Genomic DNA, 22,246 nt, shown 5'->3' on the forward strand with positions numbered 1-22,246 from the left:
ACGTTGAGAACACACCTATCTCAATTACTTTAAAGTAACGGAAAGGCTTAATTTTATGGGTTAATTATTTCTAGTCCAACCTTATATTTAATTGAGGCAAACATTAACAGCATCACGTTTAAAGCTGCATTAAGTAAACAAGGTCAAAGGCCTAACTTCTAAAGCAAAAGTTAAGTTCTGTTGCTTGTTTGCATGTTCCTTTTTGGTATAAAACTTTTCAATTTATTTGCCGCATGAGGTAGCAAATATGCTTTAAAATCTAATTAACTAAATGCATTCACTTATCTCATTTATTAAGAATGTTAGATTTCATTGCAGATGTTCAGGGAATGACACAGGCCTGGAGTTTCAACTTGGGATACCTGGGTGAAACTCATGAAACTTTTTGGCTTGTAATTATTTAGTTGTGCCCTATGAACCTTCGTGGGAACGCTGAGTTCAGTTCATATTGTCTAATAGAGAGCAAGCATTAGTTTCCTTCTAAGGGCATTTGATATACTTAGGTGCTTAATTCTTGATATACTTAAGAGTTTAATTCTTTACACAGTAAGTAGCATTTAGATGATGTTAAGTCAAATTTAAGAAACAGAGTAGACTTGGGAGGAAAAGAATATTGGTATTTTAGCTTACCATCCTCCTTAGGTAAAATATTCATAAATACTTATATCATGTGTGCCTTCAAAGATCTATACCATTATAAGCATTATCTCCCTCTTTTACCTTGAATGAGTTAAAGAAAGGAAAGAGTTGCAGATTTAAGTTCCAAATGGGCTGTAGGGAAGCGGTATGCATTCTTTGAACTAATGTGTTTTTCTAACATGTTGTATAATTTACAACTGCAGGCCAAATATGTTGGGCTTTTTTGTTATTATTTGATGGAATTCAATCTGATTAATTTCCCCAAGAACCGACGAGGCTTTATTGACATATTTTCAAGCAGTAAATATTAGAATGAACATTTAAGGCAAAGATGTGGGTGAAGTTTATGTACTGTAATGATGTTTAAACGTTTCAGTTTTTAAACTGCCCCATGACCTTTCTTAGGATCTTTAACCCTATCAGTATCATGTACAGATAAAAGAAAACTTCTAAAAATAAGTGTCCTGATACGTTTTTATATATGGTTTTGTGTTTTTAAGACAAGTCTTGACTTCCAGATTCATTGAAGGGGAATAAATCCTGGTTTGCTTCTTGGCTGTTTTAATATGATTTTACATGAATACTATAAGCTTTCAATCTGTTGTATTTTTTTATTTTACCAAGCTGGTTTTTTTTTTTGAGAGTGAGAGAGAGAAAGAGACAGTGCACACGTGAGCACGAGTGGAAGAGGGGGACTGAGGGAGAAAGAGAATCTTAAGCAGGCTGCATAGCCAGCACGGAGACCAGTGACCAGTGCGATGCGGGGCTCAATCACAGGATCGTGAGATCATGACCTGAGCCAAGGTCAAGAGTTCGACACTTAGCCTACTGAGCCACCCAGGTGCCCCTTTACCAAACTTTTCTAAAGCACTTAGTAAAGTCTCATGACAAAATTTTTGTTTTGATTGACAATATTTACAAGTTTACTAGAGAAAAAAAAAGGAACATTACAAAAGTTGGTAAGCCAAAAAGATCTACATCTTTCAGTGTTTTCATACTTCTTTTAGGTATTCAGTGATAAAATTTGTGGATGAACTGGAGAATTTAAAAGGTTGTCTGGAAATCAACTTTATTTCAAAACTAAGTTGAGCTTTTTAATATTTCCTTCTTCCTAAGTTTGTTTTTCAAATCAAAATTTTTCCCACTTTTTGTAGAAAACGTATTAAATTTTATGAAGCTGCTTTGCATACTGTCATTTTATTGCCTTCTTGAAAATAATATTTGTCTAAAACTCAAAATCTCAAAACTGTGCTTAATATTAGCCATAATACAGAAATATTAGATGTTCTCCTGGTAATCTACACGCTCTCGGTGACTTTTGTTAGTTACTGTTATCCATTCTATATTTAATAAATTCTGTTCTACATAAGGATTTAGTTAAGTGTTTTGAGAGGCCCATTAGCACTTGTCGGCTCCTGGAATAACGTTTCTTGCCAATACATAAGCACGTGATTCTAAAACGTTTGATTATTTCAGCTTAAAAATTCAGTTAATTCCTTTTAGATTTTGTATTGTAGAAAAAGGCAGTCAGTTTTTCTTTTGAAGAGGAGTTCTGTTTTGTTTTTACTTACTGATCAGCTAGTTTGTTTTTATGTAAGCATATCTATGTAGTTTGGCATTAGTTTTTCTTTTCCTTTTTTTTTTTTTTTTGATCCTACTCACAGAGAGTAAGTGATTAAGTCATTGGGAAATAGGTGGCATAAGTCAGTGCCCACTGAATGTTGAATATGCTACACACCATATACAGCTCATTTGGGGGTTCCATTTCTATTGAAATTACTCTTTCAGAAAATTTTGATTGAGAACTTACAGTTGTTCTTTACTCATATTCTTCCTCTATTACATTGCCTTTAATAATTATTAGAAACAAACAAACAAATAAAAAAGAAACCAAAAAGTTGTGACTGTCCCAATTCCATGACTTAATCCCTGGTCTTCTGGCAAGAGAAAAACTTTTACATGAATGAGATCAAAGACAACGTAGATTACCTTTCTCAGAGATATGTAACACCCACAAAAGAGCTTATCTAGGTTATTTGTGCACAGCTTATTAACCTGGGGTCCATGGGTCTAGGGCTTCCATACCCCTTCTGATGCCTCCAAACTTATGCATATGTGCATTTTTATTGGAAGGAGGTCTGTCGTTTCCACTAGATGATTAATATTCCTCCACAAGAATACTGTTCTCTCAGACCCTTGAAAGAAAACTAGTGACATGTAGTTTGAGTTGAAAATATACTTAAAGAGTACATTTCTAAAGATGGAGCCACTCTGGCGCTGCTGTGTTTATTGCCCTCCATGAAACTCCACTCCAGTAACCTGGCCATGCGTTCACTCAGTAGGCTGGTGCCTCTTGGGCATCCTGGTTACATAGACAGACTTCCTTTTCCCCAGTATAAGCTGCCAACTTAAGAGCTTCCAGGGACATCGTATTTTTGAAGAGACCATCTTAGCAAACTGGAGTTTCCCTAAATCAAACTGACAGAAGTAGTAGACAGAGTCACCTTTGTGCTTCTGCTCCTTGAGGCTATAAGCGCTCAGTCAAAACAAAGCCACTTCAGTGATTTCAAAAAATGGGTAAGTAGAGAAAGGCTAGAAAATGATGTATGTGGCTCCTCTTAGAAGAAAGGAAAGAGGGAAAGCGTGGAGTTAAGCACAAAGTAGGGTAACATAAAATAAATGAATCAGGAAGTTGTAAGATGTATGTCTTAGCAACAGAGTCAGGGAAGATTCTTTGGAGTATGGTTAGCACGTAGAGTTAGAGCACTTCAGATAATGAATGTGAATATACTTTGAAAAGCATTAAGGATTATGCAAATATAAAGGACCAAAGGCTAATGATGTGAAAGGGAATGTGAAAAGAAGGTTGTAAATACAAATGCACAAATAACAGGTTTGAGGTAAACCTGAATGATTGTTCAATCCTATGAGGTCTTATCCTCAGGCTTTGTAACCAACATTTGAAAATTGACACAAAAAGATCTCCGACGTTCAGATCATGGGAAAGCCAAAAGGATCCTTACAGCTCATGGGTCCAGCCCCTTGTTTTACAGCTAGAGAAACAGGCACTCACCAGCTTCGTGACTTGTGTGGGGTTACATCGCTGATTCGTAGCACAACCCAAGCTTCTGATTCTCAACTCAGCATCACCCTAGAGACATTTATCATATTCTACTACTTACATAGGTTGAATCATGGAAGATTTTAAAAACTGATCATTGTCCTTGTCTTATCACTTGTCTATAAAATGTTTCTCTGGAACAGAAAAAAAAATTAAATGACGTGATGTAGAATAAAATACAGATCGCCTTAATGTTTCTTTCTCCCACAGAATTAATTGTTCTGTGTTTTTCTTGTGTGTCAGGAATACTTGGCTCCCACTACGGGCACTTCACTCCCTGCATAGTGGTGGCTGTTTCTCTTTTGTCTCCTCCAGACTTAAAGGAGGTTGTTTTCATCTTAGTATCTCCTAGCCAAGTGTGGCCCTTGTCACCTAGTGGGCTCTCAGTGAATGTATGTTAATTTGAATGCTGTGAAGTAAAATTATGTGTCTAAATCTATCATTATTTCTAGTCCTTAAAGCACTTTGTTATTGTTACACATTTCCAGTGAGATGTAAACAAACAGTTTGAGAAATGGCAAATAAGGGGTTTAGGCAAATTAGGGTAGATTAGGAAGCAATAAAAAAAGGTTCAGCTAAAGTTAAATGAAACAGCAGGGGGCCAAGTGATGCTTTACAGATAGAATATTGTAGGTCGTTAGAGCTTAATAGGCAAATGTTTTCATTTTAAGGGCTATAAAATAATTTTTAACTGCAATTTCCTCACTTTAAAAAAGTCCTTTTAAGGGAAAAAGAGAGATTGAGAAAGTACTATTTTGATATATTGCTCATAAGTTTTTTTCCTTTAAGCCTTGTTCAAAGCAGTCTTTCCACACTGTCTTCTTCCCATTTACAGGAATGATATTGACCCTTTGAAGATATTTTCTTGTCCAAATGATCATAGTTCATAAAATTAAAAGTCAGGTTGACGTCTGTCTCAGCCCTCAGCCAGATCTCCTTGACCACAGATCTCAAGGGAAGTGCGAGGAGGTGATTTTATTGCCATGTTGCAATAATTGTATACTCTTATTTCATCCTCTAGAGCGTTTGTCTCAAGCAAGAATGTGCTTGGACTTCAAAGAATTAAATGCACAGGAATTCCGTATTCATGAGGCAGTCACAAAAAAGGGACTAGCGAGAGGAAAACAACGGAGGTGAACTCTCTTCCAGACTGTAACAGTTGTGTGTGGGGAAGAAAGAGAGATCGCTCACAAAGCTGGCAGGTTCCTCAAAGGAGTTTTCTGCCTCTTTAGCCTGTTCCAATAGGATTGTCAACTCTTTTACCTTTGAGAGAGAATACCAAATACTTGTATTTAATAGCAGATGTGGCAACTACTTGATGAATTAATTGGAATCAGAATCAGAATGAAGTGGAGGAAAAGACTCTGCTTTGTCACCTGGACGATTCTTCTCCTTGGCTGCCATTATTGATTATAGAAACCACTTGAGCGTTCTCCACTAAGGCAATGGCTCCGAGGGGATAGCATTTGGCTTGGGGTAGTGGGAGATAGCAAAGTGAAAGGCCCCTGCCCTCAAGGAGTTTAGAAGCTATCCAGAAAACCTAATCAATGTACTTGACACAATAAGCCAGGTAATTTACGACATTTTAGGGGCACCTGGGTGGCTCAGTTGGTTGAGCATCTGACTTCGGCTCAGGTTTTGATCTCACAATCATGGATTAGAGCCCCACATCAGGCTCTGTGCTGACAGCTCAGTCTGGAGCCTGCTTTGGTTTCTGTGTCTTCCTCTCTCTATGCCCCTCCCTGGCTTGTGCTCTGTCTCTCTCTGTCTCTCAAAAATAAAGAAACATTAAAAAAATTTTTTTTAATTATGACATTTTAAGGAACTTCATCAAGTTCAGTACTGTTCAGAGGAGCATTGCGTCTGTAGGGTTAATGGAGGTATTAGGCCATGAAGAATGAATAGAATTGGAATTATAAAATAGAGTTTTGTTTGTATTTTCATCTATTTACTTATTTGCTTGTTTATTTAGGCATAGTCCTTAGCCTTGAGAGGAAAGTGATATGTTTCAGACTTAGGGGTGAAAGGGAATAGATACAGTTGTGTTGAGGAGCAAGAAACTAAACCGATCACCTATAATCACTATTTAAGAGAGAGTGACAAAAATTAGCTAGGTGGGGGCTCCTGTGGGGCTTAGTCAGTTAAGCGTCCAACTCTTGGTTTCGGCTCAAGTCATCATCTCAGGGTTCATGAGTTCTAGCCTTGCATCAACTCTGTGTTGACAGTTGAGGAGCCTGGTTGGTATTTTCACTCTCCTTCTCTCTCTCTGCCTCTCCTGCTCTCCCTCTCTCAAAAATACATAAATAAGCTTAAAAAAATTAGTTGAGACTGGGGAAGCTTTTGAAAGCTGAGCAAAGAGGGGCACCTGGGAGGCTCAGTCGTTTGAGCGTCTGACTTCAGCTCAGGTCATAATCTCACGGTTCTTGAGTCCAAGCCCCACATCAGGCTCTCTGCTGTCAGCATGGAGCCTGCTTTGAATCTTCTGTCCCTCTCTCTCTTTCTGCCCCTCCCCTGCCTGCGCTCTCTCAAAAACAAATAAAATAAATAAAAAATATATGTATGAAAAGAAAGCTGAACAAAGAAGCTCAGATTTGACGAGGCAGAAAATAAGAAGGTACCAAACCTTTGAGTGTGGGAATTACACTACCGAAGAGGGGTCTTGGGAAGCATGATCTGGCAGCCATATATTAGCAGGATAAAATTGGAGGACCTGTGGGCAAGAAAGCTCATGCTAGGGCACCTGCCATGGTGGACTGGTGGACGTATTCAGCAGCTATTGCTGAGGTAACTGTCATTAAACAGAAACAAGCATTAACAATAAATCCACAGAGAAAGCTTACCAACTAAATATAAGACATGAAGGAGTCAAGGATCCCAAGCTTGGCAACTGTTGGAAACTTCTCAGGCTAAGTGGGCAGGGGAGAAGTGAGAAGCCAGGACTCTGATAGTGAGGCACACCTTTTCCCCCTTTCCAACATCATCCTTTTAAAAAACCTAGAGGGAGGGGGGGAGAAGAAATAATGTGTTCATAAAGTTTTGTATGTTTTTTTGAACTTGGAAAAAGGTAGTCCTTTTTCATCATGATTTTTAAGAGGCCTTTGTAGTTTTAATGAAACGATGTTCGGGGCTCTGTTTTATTTCTAACAATCCTGCCTTATATTTAGGTTAGTCTGTTAATGTCATTTATGTGGAATATGTATAGAGGAGATATTTTTATGGCATGGGAACAATATGAGTCCAGGGTAGTTTTTTATCTTTCTAACTGAAAAAGTTCGATCAAACTGAAATATCTATAAGCTGTTCTACTGTACTTCCATTAATGTGACTTTTGGAGTCACCTTGCATATAGTAAGTATGTTATGTACTTACATACAGTATGTATGTATATTACATAAATGTTCATTACATTATTACAATTTATAATAATTTACAATAAATTACATTTATTACAATATTACAACATTATATAATGTAATAGTTATACATAACAATATAAATATATGTAAATTATATATATAAGTATATATGTATATAATATACATATTATATATATATATATATATATATATATATATATACTTCTCAGAAATTCATAGTGTAGCTACAAAAAGAAGACACAGCTCTGTGTATTTCCAGTCCTTGCAAGGAGACTCTGCAAATTCGAGGTCTGTTTTCTTCACTCTGGAAATAGAGTTCTAGAGTATATGTAGAGTATTTGGGGTAATACATTAGCTGCTACCTCCTGAGGACAGATGGGAGAACCAGGGTAAAGACATATATATAATATATGGGACAGGAACAAAATATTAGCCATATAAAAGATCTAATTTATTCTCCTATTACATATTGTTTTGGATCAGACATGTATTTCTATTCTTTTTACATCCTTAATAATATCAGTGGTAAAAGTCCTCAAAAGGAAATTCTGCATTTGGCTCAAATTACATAGCACATTAGAGATGTTTTTATTTACAGTATGTAGAAATGAGATCAAAAGAGAAATAAATTACTTAGTGTTTGTTTTCTTTACCACCAGCTTTCTCCCCCTCCTCCTCAACATACTTTTTATTGTCTTAAAGTGACTGTATTTTTGGCTTTTTGTTTATTTACTACTTTTTTGAGTTTGAATTCTGATCATCATCTGTGAATTATCCGCAATCATTTTATTTTATTTTTTAACAGATTTTTAAAATTTTATTTATTTTGTTAATGTTTATTTATTTCTGTGACAGAGAGAGACAGAGCATGAGTGGGGAGGGGCAGAGAGAGAGAGGGAGACACAGAATCCGTAACAGGCTCCAGGCTCCGAGCTGTCAGCACAGACCCCGAGGTGGGTCTCAAACTCACAAACCATGAGATCATGACCTGAGCTGAAGTCAGTTGCTCAACTGACTGAGCCACCCAGGCACCCTATTAAATTTTATTTATTTATTTTGGGGGGGGGGGAGGGGCAGAAGGAGAGGGATAAAGAGAATCCCAAGCAAGCTCTATGCTGTCAGCAAGCAGCCTGATGCAGGGCTGGATCTCAGGAACTGTGAGATCACGACCTGAACCAAAATCAAGAGTCAGATACTGAACTAGCTGAGCCACCCAGGGGCCCCTATCCTCACTCAATTTAAAGTTCAGCTTTCTCTCTTTGCTGTTATCATGTGTTTTAGGGTGGTGATGTGTTTAATATTTTTGCAATTTTGTTTGTTTTAATCATCAGATGTTTTAGGGTAGTGTGAAATTTCATCTTATATGTCATCTTTTACACTGTTGATAATCATGAGTTACTTCATCTAGGAACTAGGACAGCAAACTTAATGGACAAAATCAGCACGCATTTTTGAGAGCTTTCATCATCTTGTACCAAAATCTTAAAATGCAGGTGCTGTGTGCATTACACATAAGTTTTTTGCAAACTTAAAAAAAGATTTTGAAAAATACAGTTATGATTGTATTGCCATAGAACTTAATTGAAGAGTTTAATGGGGAACTGTTTACGTTCTGTAAGTCTTTTCATTTTTGTTGACACGATTTTATTGCTTACAGGGTCCCCATAACATCTACAATGAAAAAATAGTTCTTGCCTCATAGCTAGACAGGATTGCTAGTCAAATCTTCACTCAACAAAAAAACGATTTCTGTCATTGTGTATCACACAGAAGACAATAGGAATATTTCACGTGCTAAAACAAAGTGGGTTCTGCTCTCTAACTCTCTTGCCCAGTCCCTGTTTTACATCATTTACATTTATTTTGGGACTTCCTCACCCTCCGCTGTCCTTCCCACTCCCCAACTCTCCTCCCTAATTCTCTTCTTGATGCTGTTTGTTTCCACCTTCTGCGAGATTGATAAATCCTAGCCTAACTTCCACTGACGTCTATAATACTTGACTTCCATCCCCATTCCCACCGCTCTTCAGAAACCCACACCCAAGTCCATCCCAGAGCACCGGCCTGCCTCTTTCTGCCACCTAATGTTCTCCTCATGCGGTCTCATTCCCATCATCACACCTGATATTCTCTACGTCACCCTGCTTATGAAAAGCCTTCCCACATGCTACGTCTGCCTCTAAATGTTGCCCATTTCTGGGATCCTTCTCACAGTAGAACTTTCAGAGAATTGTCTGCACTTGACATCTTCATTTCCTTCTTCTTCATTCTCTCTTATACCACATTCAGGGGATGTTCTTCCTTACTACTCCATAAAGAAGCTCTGGTCAAGGACTCTGAGAACCCATTCTTTGGCAAATCTACTGGCCAGTTCCTAGTCCTCCTGAGACTAGACCAACCAGGAGCTTTAAACAAGTTGCTCTCTCCCTTCTTGAAATGTCTCTTTCACCTGGCTTTCCACACCCTATTCTCTCTTGATTTTCTCCTACCTCGTTGACTCTTCTTGCTCAGTCTTCTTCACTGCTGTCTCCTTATTTTGGAAGGGGACAGTGGAAATGTTCCACCTAGTTAGTTCAGGGAATAAAGAAGGAGCAGCCACAATAGGGGATTTAAAAACAATAAAACTGAAGGAAAGTTACGAGCTTAAGTATTATTTTTACCACGCCCTGACAATTCTAAACAATGTCAACGATAAAATACTTCTCCCTGCTGGAAAAAAGACTGCTCACAGTGTCCTCTGCTTTGATATGTCCCTGTGTGGGAGTGTGTCCAGGTTCAATCAGGGACCCTCATTCTCTAGTGATCTTATTCAATCTCATCTCAAGGACTTACACTACCAACTGTGTGTCGACCTCTCTCTGCCTTCCCCTCTTCTCCCTTCCCCCCCCACCCCCATCTGCCTACTTGACACCTTTACTTGGATCTCAAACTAAACATGTTCAAAACTGCAGATTCCAAACCTTCTCTCCCTCCTAACTTTTTCCGTCTGCGTTTCCCCTCATCTCAGTAAATAGCATCTCTACTCTTCTGATTTCTTGCACGAACAAACATTGCAATAATCTTTCGTTCTTCTTTTTCCCTCACTTGCCTCATCAAAACCCATTGGCAAGTCCTATCTACTCCTCCTTTGAAATATATGACAGTTCCTCCACTATCTCTTTGGTCCGAGCCACTACTATCTGTCACAGTGTCACCGGTACCTTATTTTACTTGACTTCCCTGTGTAGTTGTACACTTGTGCCCATACTTCTGGAAAAGTTCTTGTCCTTTGGCCACTGTTTTACCAATCACTCCAGGGTCATGTGTTTACCTCTTTGTTCTCTGTCATTATCGTTTATCATCTTTCAATAGTCTTCAGTGCCACTTACTTCTTAATTTTCCTTTCTCAGAGCTCCTTCCTTAGAACTTACCTTCCATACCCTATGCGTTGTTCCTGAGATTTACAATTATTAGCTTCCAAATATTTTGAACACAGACCTCTCTTTTAAGGTCTAGTTTCATAAACTGAAATGTTTTCCAAAGAGCTCTGCTCTAATTCACGTCCAAAGTTGAGCTCATCATCTTTTCTCTCATCCCATTCTTGGACTTTTGAACTTTCCTTTTCTCTCCAATGGAATTACTGTTCTTCCATGACTTTTTCTAGACAGTAATGGATTGAGGTACAGTGAATGTTCCAGTATCCTTTTTTTTTTTCTTTTTAATAACAAAACTTTTCCTCCTCTGTTCCATCTTCCACACAGCATCCCAAAGATGCAGATATGATCATGGCACTCCCTGCTTTAAACTCTCACTTTGCCAAGATTGAGGTACCCTTTGCCAATACTTGCATTCAGGCAAAAGAGAAAAAAAAAATTGGCCATGTCTCAGAAACTATTTTTTCTACTGCTAATACAGTCCAAAGAAAGCCATGTGCCAAATCTCATCAATCTGTTTGCTCATTAATGAATGATTTATTAAATAAACATTTCATGGGTATGCATAAGTATTGTCTTGAAAATGCATAGCAGTTTCCAATAGTACATTTTTCACTCTTGGCTCCAACCGAGTCTTTCTAATCTTCCTTTTCTGGGGCTGTGCATACTTTCACTAACTTTCCTTCTCCAGATTTATTTTACTTATGTTTGTATCCATCATTGCCCAGGTCAATTCTCCTAAGTGTAATTTGGGGTATATGACCATATAAATTTGACTATTCCTAATGTGGTGAAATGTAGAAAACTCCAAATAGTGAAAATCCAAGGATTATTTACATATAATTTAGGAAACTTTTCTGCGTCTTAGGTTAATGGTAAATTTATTTCAACAATTATAGTGTTGATAAAAAGAATTGATCTAGTCATCTGAGGATTTTCTTTTATAGCCCTATATATTATTCACAAAATAAATAAGCCTGCACATGAGAAGCAATAATTTCCTCCTTATATATAACTGTATAGAGGAGTTTATTATAAGTAGTAATGGTACGTTCCATGTCAGCATATTTAAGACATTAAATATTTAGAGAGTATGGTATAAAGATTGTATTTCCTTACTTTGCATGGTCAACTGGAGGTGTTGATAACAACAACTTACGTTTCCCCCTTGCAAAGACTTGCCATGGCAAGCAGAAGAGATCATCTTATCTCCCTTTTATAGATGAGAAAACTGGCTCCAACATGCTAATAGATCTGTTTGAATTTACACAGATTGAGGCTAAAATTTTCATCCCCACTCCATACGTTCCCCACTTAACATTGCCTTTGTGAAAGCGCTACAATATTGTCTTTGGGCCATTATGAATTGCTTTGAAGAAAAAAACAAGTGTTATGTGCTTTGATGCTATGTTTAGTAGGACATATGATTTAGGTGACTGTAGTGTAAGGAATAATCTAGAAAATTAATCAAATCCAGTGATTGTGTATAAATGGAGGTTTTTAGAGTTTTGGAGACTGCCACATTTGCAAAGCTGTATATTTTGATATTGTTTGTGACTTCTCATTAAACTTTACTCTTGCTAAAAGGCCAATGGTGGGGTGGGGTTTGGAGTTGGAGAAGGCAGGTGCCTCTTTTTGCAAAAGGAAACCTAGGGCTTACTTGTATATTACTACCAGTCTAAAGAGTTCATCTTCTTCACTTTAACTTTTGAAAATGGCCAAACCAGTGTGCATTGAACAGTCTTTACAGTGTGGTACACACACCACTTTTATTGCAGTATGTAAAATTTACTTAGGGATTAAAAGAAACTTTCAAGCTACATGGCTTAGGAAAACAATATTTAGTCATGTTAACATTTGCTCTTTCCAAAATGTCTACACATGTAATAGTGATATTTTAAAAGTTGAAAATACTGACTTAGCTGATAGACAGAGAGTACGTTACATATAAATATAATCTAAACAGCCATAATATCAAATTGATGTAGTCTTTCCTTTGAATAATTTGTATTCAGCAGGATGGACTAAAGCCAGAGCAGAATCATGCATGAATACAGCTACTACTTTTTCAGTACTAGATGCTTTGTAGTTATTAACTTTACTCCTTATTACACCTTGAAATCTGGTTATTTTTGCTTCCACTTTTACATATAGTATCCTGAATTTCAGGGGAGGCTAGGTAACTTGCTCCATCAAATAATTAGAAAGTGTTGGCGTTGGGATTCAAATCCAGGTGTATCTGTTTCATAAGACCATGTTTTTTCTTTTTCCTTAGCATAAATGTATGCATGGAGTAGTGAGTATTTTCCTAATGAAATAGTTTTTTGAACACATGCTTCTGAGAGCCAATAGTTCTAGCAGAAGTGGGCAATCTTTATGTCACTGGTGGCTCACCTCTTATCTTTGCTCCAAATATTAAGCAAAGAGAATGAATCTCAGGGAAAAAAAAAGCCATTATTTCAATGTAAGGTTGTTTGTTCTGGTTCTCTACAGCAAGAGTGAATGATGGTTTCATGGATCACGACTCCAAAGGAGAATGCCCAATGACTTCTTGAACGTGATTGAAATAAAATCAGAATTTTGTTTTAAAGTTGTAAAACTGATTAAACTCTGTAATGGTGGTGGTAATTTAAAAAACAACGCAGTCTTAGAGGGAGGCATCTGTCATTGCTGTAGTCTTCCAGATGAAAGTGTAAGAGAAGGTAGAAAAGCCTCTAAGAACCAAATACTATGCCTGAAACAAAGAAGTGCAACTTCCTTCAGAGTAAATGATGCCCTTGAAAGGAGCCTTTGAAAGTAGTGAAGGAAACAGTGACAGACACACTTCTGGATAAAAATTTATTTTCTCTCCATTTAAAAAATAACTTTAAAAGGCTTTTGACCTAGCATAAGGCTACTCAAAAACGTTGGTAGCTATGGAGTAGAAAGTAGAGGTTTTCATATATTAAAAACTAGCTATGTGTTAGAAAGCAAAGGGCTGAAGTGCTCCTCATGAACAAAGGCTGTCATTGGGTAGGGGTGGGAATCAGTGTTTAGACCAGAGATATTTCCTATGTGGATGAGCCACCTAGCAAAGCCAACACAATATGCTAAGGAATAAAAATTGTTTAGGACAATATAAAGAGAGATTGTGACGAATCCTATAGAGGACTTAGGTGTAGATTAATGGGCAACTGACGGATGGGAACATAATGTTTTCCCTGGGTTATAACAACAGAATTTTGATCTCTTAATTTCAAAACAATCAGAAATGAAACAGAATCTTACATGGAGAAATGTATTAGAGATTAATAAATTTAAGAAAAAATATTTCAGTGAGAGCACTTTCAAGGAAGATACAGTAAGGAGATGGATGAGTAATTTATTGAAACTAATTGATATCAGGAACTTATTAAATTCCTTTGAGGTCCCATTACACTGAGGTCATAGATGATTGAAGAAGCAGTAAGAAGTGATCACACTTTCCCGGCCTAGAGGCCCCAGGAGATACTACTCCCCTACTATAGAAAAATAACTTCTGGGTAAAACCAGACAGGGCAGGGCAAAGGAGCTTTAGTTTTCCAGAAAATAAAAAAAAAAAAAAAAATTACAAATCCAGCCCCGTTCAGATAATTGACACTGGAGCATCCAATGCACTTCAATCTGTTACTGCCTAGAAGAAATAATTTAAGAGAAAACACTGCAGGTCAACAAAGATGATGTTGCTTGGTTACTCAAAACCCTTTGGTAGCATGCTGAGTTGCTCAGCTTTTTAGAAGAGCACTCTTTGTATCCACATAGGAAAAGGATGGAGACCACTTGAAACCATTTTTAATTGCAAACCTGCTTCATCTGAAAGCAGGCTTCACTTTTGTGGTACACAAGCAAGTTCGGAGGTCTTTAGTAAGATGTAAACTACCAAGATAATAAAAAATGTTTAATTTGATCTCTTCTTCTAGATATTGATCTTGTTGTGATGAATTTGCTCTGAAGGAGTTTGAACCGTTTATTTTAGGGGGTGGGAAATTCAGGTTTTAGACTTCCTGGCTCAGGTGTTCTGGGGGCTGCCTGGAGGCAGCACTGTTCAGGGGACAGTATGGAGCTCTGGTGTCAGACAGACTCCATCCAGATCCTTCTTTTGCTACTCTATGCCTTTGGGAAAAAAAACTACTTAAAATGTCTGAGCTTTAATATCTCATCTTTTGCATAGAATCAGCGGTTTTTCCGTTGAGATTTATTGCAAGGATTGAATGAGAGAACGTGTGTTATGTGCTTAACACCTAACAGATTTCCAACATGTATTCACTTATTATTTTAAAATGGAGTGCTGCAAATATTTTCTCTTCTATAGCAGAGGCTCTAAAGTATCCTTTTACAACATATCACCTATATGCGTTAAAGTGGGAGGAGCTTCAAAAGGGAAATGGGGAGGAGAATGTAGGAGGGTTGTTGAAATGGGGATGCTCTTTAAAAATTTAGTCTTTTCCAATGAAAAAATAAGAATTGGACTCTTTTTTTTTTAATGGGTGTAAGTAGAGTGGAACTCAAAATGTTTCCTAAGACTACAGGAAATGTTTTTCTTTCTCTTTATTATTTTAGAATAGTTGGTTTAATATTTATTCGGTTATTGGTATATATTTCATTTTATGTGCTACACATTTTGCTAAAATAGCGATACACTTTATTACTTAATGCGTTAGCAAATCGGTGGGAAGAGATGAGATGTGGAAGTTTTGTAGGCAATTCTGTCTCAGTACTATATTTGGAAGCATAAACATTCACCCAATATTTTAAAAATTTCCTGAATTTGTACCAAATATTTCCCAAATTTAGCCAATAGGAATATAAAGAGCTAAGGGCTGTTGTGATCAAAAGTGCAGATTAGGTTAGACTTATTCCCAAAATGACAACAACATTCTTAAGCTTAGAATTCTCTATTTATATACCTAGACTGTTTCAAAAAATTGAAATTCCAGCTCTTCCCCTGATCATTAGATTTGTATTGATTATAATTAAAAAATATATATTATTCCATTTAGCAGGAAAAAAAAGGATTTCACAGATAAAAACTTGATCATTTTTGAACTAAGATGAAATGCCTAAAAGTTGTCAGCCTATTTCCCAGAATAATTCTTCATATAAGGGAAGGGAAAGGTGAAAAGGAGTAATGGAATGGATAAGCTTATGAGTAGGTGTGGCAAGTGTGAGGAAATGAGAGAGAGCTATGAGAACCTTCTGTCTCATAATTAGAGGGAACAGGAACCCCCCCGAATTTCAGTTTTTAAATGTTGTCATTGGAGATGTAACCATTTGGGTTGGGCTGAGGGAATAGGTGGTTAGCAGAATCCAACCCAAATGAGAAAAATGAACACCAGAAATAGTTTCAGAATCAAAAGAAAAGCGACTTTTAGGATTTAAAAAATACAGCCTAGTATATCATTGCGGTTAAGATAACTATCCCTGAAATAAAACTTCATGGGTTCAAATCATGGCTCACCACTTGCTAGGGGTGTTCCAATGCATAGAAAGAGCATCAGTCAGTACCTGGCACAGAGCAAATACTCGGTGACATGTTGTTGTTGATGATAGTGATTGTGATTATCGATATACTATTCCACAGAAAATAGGGCCAATTACTCCCTCATTGTGTTAATAAAAATAGAGTAATTTGGTACCATTTTCAAATGTGTGATCATCACCAAATTGACAGAAGAGAGTAGAATACCAGATAAATTGTCAGTGGTATTATTTTTAAATAGTATTAAATAAGAAAGGTCAGGTGCTAGAGAACACAAATTAGTAATCTAATTAAATCACCAGCAAAGAGACAGATTGTGTTAACAGCAGTCAAATTTGTTATTACAGAGCAATTATTAAAGTGAAATATTGAAAGTTGCTATGTATCATTACTAGGTTTTAAACATTTCATTTACACAGGCAGAGAAGTAAGTATAGATTAATCAGTTCATTTGTTAGGTTAAAAGCTCCTTTATTTAAATATTTACATCATTTGTATAAAGGGAGCAACATTGTTGAAAACATAAAAAATATTCTGTGGCATTCTGAACTGCATCCCTTTATAAAATTGTTTGCACAAGTCGCTCTCACTAGAACAGTCTCCAAGTACCACATATCCTAATTTGTGAGATTAAATAACCGTTTCTGGTTTTGACATTGGTACATTTCCTTAAATCACTGTCAAATAAAATGATTTCAATGTGGCACCAAACTATTATTGAGTTATGTTATATATTCAAGGAATGTAATGTTTTATGAAAAATCAGGATTTTTACAAGACTAGGGAAAGTTACTTTCTTCCGCCACCCACCCACCTTGATTTCAGGACTTCGTTAAGACTAGGAAAACCTTTACAGGCTCCTTAATACTATAGTATTTCAACGGGACACATCCAGACTTCCACAACCTTTATATCAGCCTGAACCATATTCCATCCCGGGCACTGTCAGTTTCAAACTTGGGGACCTGGGACAAGTTAATTTTACCTCTTTAAGCTCCAGTCTCTTGATTTATGTAATAAGGATTAATAATTGCCTCATGACTTTATCATGAGGATTACATGACTGTTTTTATAGGGATAGGTCATCACAGTACTGCCAGAAATACATTTAAAAAAAATTTTTTTAATGTTTATTTATTTTTGAGACAGAGAGAGACAGAGCATGAACAGGGGAGGGGCAGAGAGAGAGGGAGACACAGAATCCGAAACAGGCTCCAGGCTCCGAGCCATCAGCCCAGAGCCTGACGCGGGGCTCGAACTCACGGACCGCGAGATCGTGACCTGAGTTGAAGTTGGACGCTTAACCAACTGAGCCACCCAGGCACCCCCAGAAATATATTTTTTAAGTTGTCATTTTTAAAGTTTTATTTTCGTGAATCTTAAATGAGTGGCAGTTATTTGGTCAAATTTACTTAGGTACTATTGATATCTATTTAAGTAGGTGTCTGATACATTGAAGTGTGTGTGTGTGTGTGTGTGTGTGTGTGTGTGTGTGTGTGTATGCACATGCACATAGTCATGTTTGGAATGGTAAGTATTCTTTGATTAATTATATTTTTTTTCTTAGAAAAGAGTGAAAGAAATGGTTTTACACATACACATACACCCATTAATACAGATAGTTTCTGACTTATGATGGTTCAATTTAACGTGTTTCGACTTTATGGTGGTCGAAAGTGATAAGCATTCGATAGAAACCATACTCTGAATTTTGAATTTCTATCTTTTCCCGGGCTAACCATATGTGGGAAGATTCTCTCTCATCGTGCTGGAAAATGGCAGTGAGCCCCAGCTCCCAATCAGCCAGGCAATCACATTGGAGGGTAAACAACCAATAAACTTGCAACCGTTCTGTGACCACCCGACCATCCTGTATTTCACCATCAGTACAATATTCAATAAATTACAGGAGATATTCAACACTTCATTATAAAAAGAGGCTTTGTGTTAGATGATTTTGCCCAACTGCTGGCTACGGTAAGTGTTCCGAGCACTTTCAGGATAGGTTAGGCTAAACTATGATGTTCAGTAGGTTACCTGTATCAACAGCATTTCTGACTTGAGGTATTTTTAACTTATAATGCATTCATGGGAACTTAACCCCATCATAAGTGGAGGAAGATCTGTCTATGCAACAGGAATTAGTATCGGTGTTTGGTATAATCGAAAGGGCTGTGAATTTAGAGTCTTGAAGCTCTGGGAAGCTTTTATGAAATTCTCATCTTGAGGTTCATCTGCTTCCACATATAGGGTGTAGATTTGTATTGTGAACAGACTTTGACATGCCTCGCTTTGTCCTTAGTTGAGAACCTACGAAGATGAAAGTTCTTGAGGAACTCACAATTTATTGGGGAAATATGCATGAATCATCTAAAAAATTATCATAATACATCATAAGTGCTGAAACGTATTTATAAGCTAATTGTTATGGGAGCACAGAGGAGGTAGCACTTGCTTTAGGTTTTGAGGGAAAAATAAGGTTCATAGGAGAAGAACCAAAAGACATTCACAAAATAAAAGGAACAGCATTGGTCAAAGCATAAAGATCCAAGAGGTTGCCAAGAGGAAGAAGGTGGGTTTCTTGAACGACATATTGGGTGGATATCAATACTGTGATCTGTTTGGAAGTTATCTGGATTTCTAAGCAAGAACTAGGATAAATTCTTCCCTTCAAGACTAATTTAAGATATGGCTACAAAAAAAGAAAAACAAAAAAGCAAAAACAAACAAAAAAACAACCCATAATGTGTTTTGGTGTTATTGGGGCAAAGGCACTGAGGGTTTATTATCATTCTCTTTAAATAGGTGACCACCAGAGGCTAGAGGTGGTGTACATAACAGGGAAAACAATCAGTAAATGCAATAATAATGCCTTGGTGTGCACTTCTATTTCCAAGGGTAATTATTTGTTTAATTAAAGGCTTCAGAATCAACCAGAGATGCTAGGGCCCAGAAGTATTAAACATGAGTCTCTTTGGCAGTGCAAGAATTGTGTGGTGACCTTTCAACCTCTTAATATAATCCAGCCTTTTCTCACTTTGAAGACCATATCATGTGATGTCTTTATGTATATTATTTTTTCTTATAATTGTTGACTGTTTATACAATTATAGCTGCATATCACAAAAGAATTGAGGCAGAGAAAGGTTGAGTTATATGCCTAATTGATACCCTTACCTAGAAATTCATGGAGCCAGGACTGGAATTTAGGCAATTCTGTATTCTGGAAAAAGAGTTCTCGCAGTATTGTAAGAGGTTAGACTGACGAGACAAGGAATTCAAGGCAGGAAGACTGTTGTGCAGGCTACTGAACTTGTCAGGAAAGAGAAGATGACAGAGGAATAGAGAAACGCACATGACAAGAGACACTCCCGTAGCATCAACAACATGGGAGGACTCAGTGTAGAGATAGAATGAGAGGTTGAGGGTGATTTCTGTGGTCCAGTCATTTTGTATGGATTTCTGCACAACAGGGAGCACAAAGGAAGAACAGAGATAGGTGAAAATACTGATTTGTGCTTGGGGTTGAGGTTGGCAAACCAGGGCCTTGTTGGTACTTCTGCTCTGGAGCTCAAATAAAAGATCGGAATGAAGATGTGGATTTGTTGATGACTTGAGCATAGTCTTCAGGTTTCCTCAGGTGATTGCGTTTTTGCTTTGGCCTCTCACATCAGCTATCATATATTGAAGTTTTGGGGGGTTTTTTGGTTTTGTTTTTTTTCTTTTTCACTGTCTTGACAGAGAAGTTACAGTATGCTCGTAATGTATGCAATGTGCCATTGTTATTATAACACATGATCCCACAATGGAGGTCTGGCCAAATATCCAAGAAGTAAAAATCAGGATGAACCTCCCCGCTCCCGTATTTTGTCTGTATTGCATTCGTTGTGTGCTGGGGCTCGAGAATTTGATCGAAGCTTACTGCTCTCTGGACTCATTTTGCTAACCACTGTTCACTGGGATGTAAGGTGTCCTGGAGTCTCACCTGAGCCCCACCTGGTGCTAATTTCTTTGCAAGCCACATTTGGGGTTCTTGGGATACTGGCTGTGACTGCAGAGTTGGACGTGGGATGCTCATTACTTTTCATTCTAATGTCGTCTGCAGAAACTGCCTCTTTGGGAGCCAGGACCTGTGAGGATGATCTTCCGGAGCAGCAGTTGAGAGCAACCTCAGGTAACTGGTCTACTCCTTCTCGAAATCTCGTGGTCCTAACTGCGTTCCACTTGTGACTCTCGTAATTTATGTATGAAATGTGTCTCTGGAAGTGCTCTAATTAGATCTGATCAGATCTCTTACACAAGTAAGTTAAAAAGCAAAATTAAATATGCCGGATATTTGGACACATATACAAAGTAACATTTTAAAGAACAAGTAACTTCTGCAGGATAATTTCTCACATCTACATTCATACACTATCAAATTTCACCTAAGTGGTCAGTTTTATACAAACTATAAGTCAAGAAACCAAATACTATTTTTCCCCAAATTAGTTAGTGGAGTTGTTTTTGGTAATTAACGAGTTGACTGGACTTTGTATAGTCATATCAGCACATTTATTAGTCCATTGCATTGAGTGTATGTGTGTGTGTGTGTGTGTGTGTGTGTGTTAAAAAAAAAATGGCAGCTATGCTTTCTTAGCTGCATTATATTCAGATACTTTAAGAGGAAATCCACCCATGGTGCCATGACGCACCTCATTGATTCCTGCTATATAAGTACGATCACAATTATCAGATTTATACAATTGGAATAATAATGTGCCATATATGATTATAAAATAATCATGTGCCAAAATGGTTATAAAAAGTCCTTTGCATTCATAATAGGGAACTGAAATACTTTTTTGCAGGTGAAAACGTTCCTTCAATAGAAAGTCAGGACTTCTCTCTTTAAAAATTCTTTAAAGTTAGGGATGCCTGGGTGGTTCACTTGGTTAAACGTCCGACTTTGGCTCAGGTCATGATCTCATGGTCCGTGAGTTCGAGCCCCGCGTCGGGCTCTGTGCTGACAGCTCAGAGCCTGGAGCCTCTTTTGGATTCTGTGTCTCCCTCTCTCTCTGCATCTCCCCTGCTCATGCTCTGTCTCTCTCTCTCTCGAAAATAAATAACCATTAATTTTTTTAAAATTCTTTAACATTAAGTTTACCTTCACCTATTCATTCTCATGAATGCTTTCTCATTTTTTGTGTTATTTTCCCCTAGAAAAGTAGAGTGCATATTTAAAATAAAATAGCATACAACAGTTTGCCTCCCTCACCTCAAGCCACTCAAAGGATTTCATTAATAATCAGTTTGGAAGCAATAGGCCAAAAATCAAGACTATGACAAAAATATCAAACTAAAAGGAAGACATTCTCTGTCAATAAATTTATTTGTTGCTTTGTAAACAAGGGCACCGAAATCTACACCTTCACCTCGGTCTCTGAGAAGCTTTATACTGAGATACTCTCGGGATTTCTGGATACTTCCATGGAGATGTTCTACAGGAAAGTCTGATACAACAAATTCCAAGTGGAATTTCTCTTTTTGGCGAAACTGTTTCTTCTCCCCCATCTTAACTGATGCCATCCTGCCATAGACATAGTTATCGCAAAGAAGAAAACTAGGAATCATCAATTTTACTCAGAATATTAGTGCCAGCGACTGTTGGGCATCGGTCATGAATAAGACAGATGAATTCTCTCAGTTTTTAGACGATATTTCTATACAAATAAATAAGTTATTTTCAGATTTCAGTAAATGTAATGAAGTGAAAGAGGTAATGTGCTACAGCAGAGGTTCTCAAAGCGTGCTCAAACAAACTCAAAGCATCAGCACAAACTGGGAATTGTAAGAATTCAAGTTCTTGGTCCCCCATCCTAGATTTACTGAATCAGAAACACTGAGGATGCGGCCTGGCAATCTGTAGGTAACAAGCCGTCCAGGGGATGTGATTCCCACTAAAGTCTCAGAATCACACCTTTATGATAGATGATGCACCCCTTTAGAAGCAGTGGTCAGAGGGGCACCTGTGTGGCTCAGTCGGTTAATGCTTCTGACTCTTGATTTTGGCTCAGGTCATGATCTCAAGGTTAGTGGGACTGAGCCCTACCTTGCGCTCTGCACTGACAGCATGGAGCCTGCTTGGTATTCTCTCTCCTTCCTCTCTCTCTGCCCCTGCCCTGGTGCACCCTTTCTCTCTCTCTCAAACTGAATAAAC

General features: G+C 37.6%; 1 protein-coding gene across 3 annotated transcripts in view; it reads left to right on the plus strand.

The window, feature by feature from the left end:
- Positions 1-22,246, plus strand: part of ZFHX4 (zinc finger homeobox 4) — a 183,383-nt gene that overhangs the window by 128,916 nt on the left and 32,221 nt on the right. For all 3 annotated transcript variants that reach the window (XM_078441794.2, XM_078441797.2, XM_078441796.2), the window contains exon 5: positions 20,153-20,221. In XM_078441794.2, coding sequence (XP_078297920.2) covers positions 20,153-20,221 — 69 coding nt within the window. The remainder of the gene's footprint in view (positions 1-20,152; positions 20,222-22,246) is intronic.

The sequence above is a fragment of the Panthera onca genome, chromosome F2 (assembly GCF_046562875.1).
Source record: "Panthera onca isolate mPanOnc1 chromosome F2, mPanOnc1 haplotype 2, whole genome shotgun sequence".
Taxonomy (NCBI): Eukaryota; Metazoa; Chordata; class Mammalia; order Carnivora; family Felidae; genus Panthera; species Panthera onca.